The 9762-nt window shown below is 48.2% G+C and overlaps 1 protein-coding gene across 1 annotated transcript in view; it reads left to right on the forward strand.

Annotated features, from left to right (window-relative positions):
• The window catches only part of gbe1a (glucan (1,4-alpha-), branching enzyme 1a), a 239766-nt gene that overhangs the window by 147741 nt on the left and 82263 nt on the right, over window positions 1–9762 (forward strand). The window contains exon 14 of the mRNA XM_071364995.1: window positions 3890–4020. Within this exon, the coding sequence (XP_071221096.1) occupies window positions 3890–4020 (131 nt within the window). The remainder of the gene's footprint in view (window positions 1–3889; window positions 4021–9762) is intronic.

The raw sequence follows: 9762 nt of genomic DNA on the forward strand, positions 1-9762 counted from the left end.
CTGGAGTGGTTGTATATACAGGTCAGTACCTTATTCAATGTCCAGGGGTTCTGGAGTGGTTGTATATACAGGTCAGTACCTTATTCAATGTCCAGGGGTTCTGGAGTGGTTGTATATACAGGTCAGTACCTTATTCAATGTCCAGGGGTACTGGAGTGGTTGTATATACAGGTCAGTACCTTATTCAATGTCCAGGGGTTCTGGAGTGGTTGTATATACAGGTCAGAACCTTATTCAATGTCCAGGGGTACTGGAGTGGTTGTATATACAGGTCAGTACCTTATTCAATGTCCAGGGGTACTGGAGTGGTTGTATATACAGGTCAGTACCTTATTCAATGTCCAGGGGTTCTGGAGTGGTTGTATATACAGGTCAGTACCTTATTCAATGTCCAGGGGTACTGGAGTGGTTGTATATACAGGTCAGTACCAGTACCTTATTCAATGTCCAGGGGTTCTGGAGTGGTTGTATATACAGGTCAGTACCAGTACCTTATTCAATGTCCAGGGGTTCTGGAGTGGTTGTATATACAGGTCAGTACCTTATTCAATGTCCAGGGGTTCTGGAGTGGTTGTATATACAGATCAGTACCAGAACCTTATTCAATGTCCAGGGGTTCTGGAGTGGTTGTATATACAGGTCAGTACCTTATTCAATGTCCAGGGGTTCTGGAGTGGTTGTATATACAGGTCAGTACCTTATTCAATGTCCAGGGGTTCTGGAGTGGTTGTATATACAGGTCAGTACCTTATTCAATGTCCAGGGGTTCTGGAGTGGTTGTATATACAGGTCAGTACCTTATTCAATGTCCAGGGGTTCTGGAGTGGTTGTATATACAGGTCAGTACCAGAACCTTATTCAATGTCCAGGGGTTCTGGAGTGGTTGTATATACAGGTCAGTACCTTATTCAATGTCCAGGGGTTCTGGAGTGGTTGTATATACAGGTCAGAACCTTATTCAATGTCCAGGGGTTCTGGAGTGGTTGTATATACAGGTCAGTACCTTATTCAATGTCCAGGGGTTCTGGAGTGGTTGTATATACAGGTCAGTACCAGAACCTTATTCAATGTCCAGGGGTTCTGGAGTGGTTGTATATACAGGTCAGAACCTTATTCAATGTCCAGGGGTACTGGAGAGGTTGTATATACAGGTCAGTACCTTATTCAATGTCCAGGGGTTCTGGAGTGGTTGTATATACAGGTCAGTACCAGTACCTTATTCAATGTCCAGGGGTTCTGGAGTGGTTGTATATACAGGTCAGAACCTTATTCAATGTCCAGGGGTTCTGGAGTGGTTGTATATACAGGTCAGTACCAGAACCTTATTCAATGTCCAGGGGTTCTGGAGTGGTTGTATATACAGGTCAGTACCTTATTCAATGTCCAGGGGTACTGGAGTGGTTGTATATACAGGTCAGTACCAGTACCTTATTCAATGTCCAGGGGTACTGGGGTGGTTGTATATACAGGTCAGTACCTTATTCAATGTCCAGGGGTACTGGAGTGGTTGTATATACAGGTCAGTACCAGAACCTTATTCAATGTCCAGGGGTTCTGGAGTGGTTGTATATACAGGTCAGAACCTTATTCAATGTCCAGGGGTACTGGAGAGGTTGTATATACAGGTCAGTACCTTATTCAATGTCCAGGGGTTCTGGAGTGGTTGTATATACAGGTCAGTACCAGTACCTTATTCAATGTCCAGGGGTTCTGGAGTGGTTGTATATACAGGTCAGTACCAGAACCTTATTCAATGTCCAGGGGTTCTGGAGTGGTTGTATATACAGGTCAGTACCTTATTCAATGTCCAGGGGTACTGGGGTGGTTGTATATACAGGTCAGTACCAGTACCTTATTCAATGTCCAGGGGTTCTGGAGTGGTTGTATATACAGGTCAGAACCTTATTCAATGTCCAGGGGTTCTGGAGTGGTTGTATATACAGGTCAGTACCTTATTCAATGTCCAGGGGTACTGGGGTGGTTGTATATACAGGTCAGTACCAGTACCTTATTCAATGTCCAGGGGTTCTGGAGTGGTTGTATATACAGGTCAGTACCAGTACCTTATTCAATGTCCAGGGGTTCTGGAGTGGTTGTATATACAGGTCAGTACCTTATTCAATGTCCAGGGGTACTGGGGTGGTTGTATATACAGGTCAGTACCAGAACCTTATTCAATGTCCAGGGGTTCTGGAGTGGTTGTAAACTCAGCAAATAAAAGAAACGTCCTCTCACTGTCAACCGCGTTTATTTTCAGCAAACTGAACATGTGTAAATATTTGTATGAACATGACAAGATTCAACAACTGAGACATAAACTGAACAAGTTTCACAGACATGTGACTAACAGAAGTGGAATAATGTGTCCCTGAACAAAGGGGGGGTCAAAATCAAAAGTAACAGTCAGTATCTGGTGTGGCCACCAGCTGCATTAAGTACTGCAGTGCATCTCCTCCTCATGGACTGCACCAGATTTGCCAGTTCTTGCTGTGAGATGTTACCCCACTCTTCCACCAAGGCACCTGCAAGTTCCCGGACATTTCTGGGGGGAATGGCCCTTGCCCTCACCCTCCGATGCAACAGGTCCCAGATGTGCTCAATGGGATTGAGATCCGGGCTCTTCGCTGGCCATGGCAGAACACTGACATTCCTGTCTTGCAGGAAATCACACACAGAACAAGCAGGATGAGCCTGCAGGAAGGGTACCACATGAGGGAGGAGGATGTCTTCCCTGTAACGCACAGTGTTGAGATTGCCTGCAATGACAACAAGCTCAGTCCGATGATGCTGTGACACACTGCTCCAGACCACGACGGACCCTCCACCTTCAAATCGATCCCGGTCCAGACAGAGTACAGGCCTCGGTGTAACGCTCATTCCTTCGACAATAAACGCGAATCCGACCATCACCCCTGGTGAGACAAAACCACGGCTCGTCAGTGAAGAGCACTTTTTGCCAGTCCTGTCTGGTCCAGCGACGGTGGGTTTGTGCCCATAGGCGACGTTGTTGCCGGTAATATCTGGTGAGGACCTGCCTTGAAAATAAAATAAATAAATACCTTATTTACAGATTTATAAGTATTACATAAATATTCAGACCCTTTGATTTGAGACTCGAAATTGAGCTCAGGTGCATCCTGTTTCCATTGATCATCCTTAAGATGTTTCTACAACTTGATTGGTGTGCCAAGCTTGTAGCATCATACCCAGGAAGACTCGAGGCTATAATCACTGCTAAAGGTGTTTCAACAAAGTAGTGAGTAAGGAGTCTGAATACTTTTGTAAATGTAATATTTCAGTAAAAAATATATATACATTTGCAAAAATGTTTTTGCTTTTGCTTTGTCATTATGGGGTATTGTGATGTCGTTATGGGGTATTGTGATGTCGTTATGGGGTATGATGTCATTATGGAGTATTGTGATGTCATTATGGGGTATTGTGATGTAGATTTGATGAGGGGTAAAAAAAAACAGTGAATCAATTTTTAGAATAAGGCTGTAACGTAACAAAATGTTGGAGGAGTCAAGAGGTCTGAATACTTTCCAAATGTATGGTGTGACCCTGGACAACACCCTGTCGTTCTCTGCACACATCAAAGCAGTGACTCGCAGGTTCCTATCTCTACAACATCCGTAGCGTACGGCCCACACAGCCTTTCGTGAACTAACACTCACTCTGGATAAGTGGCTAAAATGTACAATTATATTATTACATTTCATACAGGACTAGTTGAATCAGGTGTTTGACTGGTTGGACATTCTGCTAATAAGACTGGACACCTAAAGGTTAGTGAGGTTTTACAGTCACTGGAGAACTGCTGGTATCACAATGATATATTCTCTTTCATCTCATTCTTCCACCCTCCTCCTCTTCCTCTCTCCTTCAGGTGTTGATGACCACAGCGAATGAGAAGGATAAAGTGATCGTGTTTGAAAGAGCCAACGTAATGTTTGTTTTCAACTTCCACCCCAGTAACAGCTACAGTGACTACCGCATAGCAGCCGGTCCGAACGGGAAGTATCCTTTATTACTGAGGGACGCTGGGACGTGTACACACACACACACACACACACACACACACACACACACACACACACACACACACACACACACACACACTGGGACACACACACACACACACACACACACACTGGGACACACACACACACACACACACACACACTGGGACACACACACACACACACACACACACTGGGACACACACACACACACACACACACACACACACACACACTGGGACACACACACACACACACACACACACTGGGACACACCCACACTGGGACACACACACACACACTGGGACACACCCACACTGGGACACACACACTGGGACACACACACACACACTGGGACACACACACACACTGGGACACACACACAGAGGTTGTGTTGAAGAGGTTCGTTGTGGGATATGTGACTGACCGGCTCGATTCGTCTTGTGTAGCAACAATGGTGTTTTTTACATTGGTTAAAAGTAGAGACTCAGAGCTAGAAAATGGTATGTTATACACTGCAGTTGAGGAACAATGGGAAAGTCAATACTGCTTGGAAAGTTGATAAACTTGTAACCCCACTTTTGAGAAAATGGCCCTTGAATGTTCTGGTACACCTACTGGAGAGCTCTTTGTTTACACCCGTTCAGTATCGTTCACACCCTCTTAAGCCTTAGTCCCACCCATCTCTTTAAGGATTCACATGTGAGGCCATGTGCTAAACAGAGTGAGTACGGTAGTGTAGTAAACAGAGTGAGTACGGTAGTGTAGTAAACAGAGTGAGTACGGTAGTGTAGTAAACAGAGTGAGTACGGTAGTGTAGTAAACAGAGTGAGTAGTGTAGTAAACAGAGTGAGTAGTGTAGTAAACAGAGTGAGTAGTGTAGTAAACAGAGTGAGTAGTGTAGTAAACAGAGTGAGTAGTGTAGTAAACAGAGTGAGTAGTGTAGTAAACAGAGTGAGTAGTGTAGTAAACAGAGTGAGTAGTGTAGTAAACAGAGTGAGTACGGCAGTGTAGTAAACAGAGTGAGTACGGCAGTGTAGTAAACAGAGTGAGTACGGCAGTGTAGTAAACAGAGTGAGTACGGCAGTGTAGTAAACAGAGTGAGTACGGCAGTGTAGTAAACAGAGTGAGTACGGCAGTGTAGTAAACAGAGTGAGTACGGCAGTGTAGTAAACAGAGTGAGTACGGCAGTGTACTAAACAGAGTGAGTACGGAAGTGTAGTAAACAGAGTGAGTAGTGTAGTAAACAGAGTGCGTACGGTAGTGTAGTAAACAGAGTGCGTACGGTAGTGTAGTAAACAGAGTGCGTACGGTAGTGTAGTAAACAGAGTGCGTACGGTAGTGTAGTAAACAGAGTGAGTAGTGTAGTAAACAGAGTGAGTAGTGTAGTAAACAGAGTGAGTAGTGTAGTAAACAGAGTGAGTAGTGTAGTAAACAGAGTGAGTAGTGTAGTAAACAGAGTGAGTAGTGTAGTAAACAGAGTGAGTAGTGTAGTAAACAGAGTCAGTACGGTAGTAAACAGAGTGAGTAGTGTAGTAAACAGAGTGAGTAGTGTCGTAAACAGAGTGAGTAGTGTCGTAAACAGAGTGAGTAGTGTAGTAAACAGAGTGAGTAGTGTAGTAAACAGAGTGAGTAGTGTAGTAAACAGAGTGAGTAGTGTAGTAAACAGAGTGAGTAGTGTAGTAAACAGAGTGAGTAGTGTAGTAAACAGAGTGAGTAGTGTCGTAAACAGAGTGAGTAGTGTCGTAAACAGAGTGAGTAGTGTCGTAAACAGAGTGAGTAGTGTCGTAAACAGAGTGAGTAGTGTCGTAAACAGAGTGAGTAGTGTCGTAAACCGAGTGAGTAGTGTCGTAAACCGAGTGCGTAGTGTCGTAAACCGAGTGCGTAGTGTCGTAAACCGAGTGCGTAGTGTCGTAAACCGAGTGCGTAGTGTCGTAAACCGAGTGCGTAGTGTCGTAAACCGAGTGCGTAGTGTCGTAAACCGAGTGCGTAGTGTCGTAAACCGAGTGCGTAGTGTCGTAAACCGAGTGCGTAGTGTCGTAAACCGAGTGCGTAGTGTCGTAAACCGAGTGAGTAGTGTCGTAAACCGAGTGAGTAGTGTCGTAAACCGAGTGAGTAGTGTCGTAAACCGAGTGAGTACGGTAGTGTAGTAAACAGAGTGAGTACGGTAGTGTAGTAAACAGAGTGAGTAGTGTAGTAAACAGAGTGAGTAGTGTAGTAAACAGAGTGAGTAGTGTAGTAAACAGAGTGAGTACGGCAGTAGATTTCAAGACTAAATTCTGGTTCATACTACGTCTATCAACAGCTGTCGCAGTGACATCATCATTCTATTGTCGTTATGAAAAAGTATGAACACACAAACTACGGTCTGTATGACATCAGCATCCTGGTGTATTTCAACACCAATAAACCCAATCCAACATATGTGGGAACTCCTTCAAGACTGTTGGAAAAGCATTCCAGGTTGAACTGGTTGAGAGAATGCCAAGAGTGTCATCAAGGCAAAAGGTGGCTACTTTTGAAGAATCTAAAATATACTATGTTTTGTTTAACACTTTTTTTTGGTTACTACATGATTCAATATGTGTTATATCGTAGTTTTTACGTCTTCAACTTTTATACACTGTTGCTGTTGACAATGGCATTAGCTGAGCTGGGATCTCCACATCTCACTTCATCAGTATTTCTACTGTTAGCAGCAGCATTAGAGGGGGAGATGGGGGAGGGAGAGATGGGGGGAGGGAGAGATGGGGGAAGGAGAGAGATGGGGGAGAGAGAGAGAGGGATGGGGGGAGAGAGAGAGAGAGGGAGGGATGGATGGAGAGAGAGGGAGGGATGGATGGGGGAGAGAGAGAGAGGGATGGGGGAGAGAGAGGGATGGGGGAGAGAGAGGGATGGGGGAGAGAGAGGGATGGGGGAGAGAGAGAGATGGGGGGAGAGGGATGGGGATGGGGAGAGAGAGATAGGGAGGGATGGGGAGAGAGAGAGGGAGGGATGAGAGAGGGAGAGAGAGTGAGAGAGGGAGGGATGGGGGAGAGAGAGAGGGAGGGATGGGGAGAGAGAGAGGGATGGGGGAGAGAGATCTGACGAATAGAAAGCACTTTTCACTTCTTTGGCCTTCTGCTCCCTACTACTCCTCTCCTCCGTTTCTTCTATTGTTCTTTACTATCGTCCTCTGAAAGCCCCTGAGCTCCAGGAGAGCGTAAATACTGGTTTAAGGTCCTCTCTCTTCCCCCCCATCTTTCTCTTCTCTCCTCCACTGACTGTAAGCTGTGTTAGACTGGTTATAATGAGACCTTCGAGTGCCATTTTTATTTTCATCCCTTTATTCCCTCCATCCCTTCTTACCCCACAGTGAGGTGAATACCGAAGATACTTCTCATTACTGAAGAGCTCAGTGACTTTCAATGTGGCACCGCCCTAGGATGCCACCTTTCCAACAATTTAGTTTGTCAAATTTCTGCCCTGCTAGAGCTGCCCCCGGTCAACTGTAAGTACTGTTATTGTGAAGTGGAAACGTCTAGGAGAAACACCGGCTCAGCCGCGAAGTGGTAGACCACACAAGCTCACAGAACGGAACGGGACCGCAGAGTGCTGAAGCACGTAGTGCGTAAAAACAGTCTGTCCTCGGTTGTAACACTCACTATCGAGTTCCAAACTGCCTCTGGAAGCAACGTCAGCACATGAACTGTTCGTCGGGAGCTTCATGAAATGGGTTTCCATGGCAGAGCAGCCGCACACAAGCCTAAGATCACCATGCTCAATGCCAAGCGTCGGCTGGAGTGGTGTAAAGCTCGCCGCCATTGGACTCTGGGGCAGTGGAAATTAAGTGCAAATATGGGTTTGGCCGATGCCAGGAGAACGCTACCTGCCCCACTGCATAGTGCCAACTGTAAAGTTTGGTGGAGGAGGAATAATGGTCTGGGGATGATTTTCATGGTTCAGGCCCCTTAGTTCCAGTGAAGGGAAATCTTAACCCTACAACATACAATGATATTCTAGATGATTCTGTGCTTCCAACTTTGTGGCAACAGTTTGGGGAAGGCCCTTTCCTGTTTCAGCATGACAATGCTCCCGTGCACAAAGCGAGGTCCATACAGAAATGGTTTGTTGAGATTGGTGTGGAAGAACCTCTACTGGCCTGCAGAGAGCCCTGACCTCAACCCCATCTAAAACCTTTGGGATGAATTTGAATGCCGACTGTGAGCCCAACATCAGAGCCCGACCTCACTAATGCTCTTGTGGCTGAATGGAAGCAAGTCCCCACAGCAATGTTCCAACATCTAGTGGAAAGCCTTCCCAGAAGAGTGGAGGCTGTTATAGCAGCAATGTTCCAACATCTAGTGGAAAGCCTTCCCAGAAGAGTGGAGGCTGTTATAGCAGCAATGTTCCAACATCTAGTGGAAAGCCTTCCCAGAAGAGTGGAGGCTGTTATAGCAGCAATGTTCCAACATCTAGTGGAAAGCCTTCCCAGAAGAGTGGAGGCTGTTATAGCAGCAATGTTCCAACATCTAGTGGAAAGCCTTCCCAGAAGAGTGGAGGCTGTTATAGCAGCAATGTTCCAACATCTAGTGGAAAGCCTTCCCAGAAGAGTGGAGGCTGTTATAGCAGCAATGTTCCAACATCTAGTGGAAAGCCTTCCCAGAAGAGTGGAGGCTGTTATAGCAGCAATGTTCCAACATCTAGAGGAAAGCCTTCCCAGAAGAGTGGAGGCTGTTATAGCAGCAAAGGGGGAACCAACTCCATATTAATGCCCATGATTTTGTAATGAGATGTTCAATGAGCAGGTGTCCACATACGGCGGTAGGTAGCCGAGGAGAGGCGGCGGTGGGTAGCCGAGGAGAGACGGCGGTGGGTAGCCGAGGAGAGACGGCGGTAGGTAGCCGAGGAGAGGCGGCGGTGGGTAGCCGAGGAGAGGCGGCGGTAGGTAGCCGAGGAGAGGCGGCGGTGGGTAGCCGAGGAGAGGCGGCGGTGGGTAGCCGAGGAGAGGCGGCGGTGGGTAGCCGAGGAGAGGCGGCGGTGGGTAGCCGAGGAGAGGCGGCGGTGGGTAGCCGAGGAGAGGCGGCGGTGGGTAGCCGAGGAGAGGCGGCGGTGGGTAGCCGAGGAGAGGCGGCGGTGGGTAGCCGAGGAGAGGCGGCGGTGGGTAGCCGAGGAGAGGCGGCGGTGGGTAGCCGAGGAGAGGCGGCGGTGGGTAGCCGAGGAGAGGCGGCGGTGGGTAGCCGAGGAGAGGCGGCGGTGCGTAGCCGAGGAGAGGCGGCGGTGGGTAGCCGAGGAGAGGCGGCGGTGGGTAGCCGAGGAGAGGCGGCGGTGGGTAGCCGAGGAGAGGCGGCGGTGGGTAGCCGAGGAGAGGCGGCGGTGGGTAGCCGAGGAGAGGCGGCGGTAGGTAGCGGTAGGTAGCCGAGGAGAGGCGGCGGTAGGTAGCGGTAGGTAGCCGAGGAGAGGCGGCGGTAGGTAGCCGAGGAGAGGCGGCGGTAGGTAGCGGTGGGTAGCCGAGGAGAGGCGGCGGTGGGTAGCCTGAGGAGAGGCGGCGGTGGGTAGCCTGAGGAGAGGCGGCGGTAGGTAGCCTGAGGAGAGGCGGCGGTAGGTAGCGGTAGGTAGCCTGAGGAGAGGCGGCGGTAGGTAGCCTGAGGAGAGGCGGCGGTAGGTAGCCTGAGGAGAGGCGGCGGTAGGTAGCCTGAGGAGAGGCGGCGGTAGGTAGCGGTAGGTAGCCTGAGGAGAGGCGGCGGTAGGTAGCCGAGGA

Source organism: Salvelinus alpinus, chromosome 24 (assembly GCF_045679555.1).
Source record: "Salvelinus alpinus chromosome 24, SLU_Salpinus.1, whole genome shotgun sequence".
Lineage (NCBI taxonomy): Eukaryota > Metazoa > Chordata > Actinopteri > Salmoniformes > Salmonidae > Salvelinus > Salvelinus alpinus.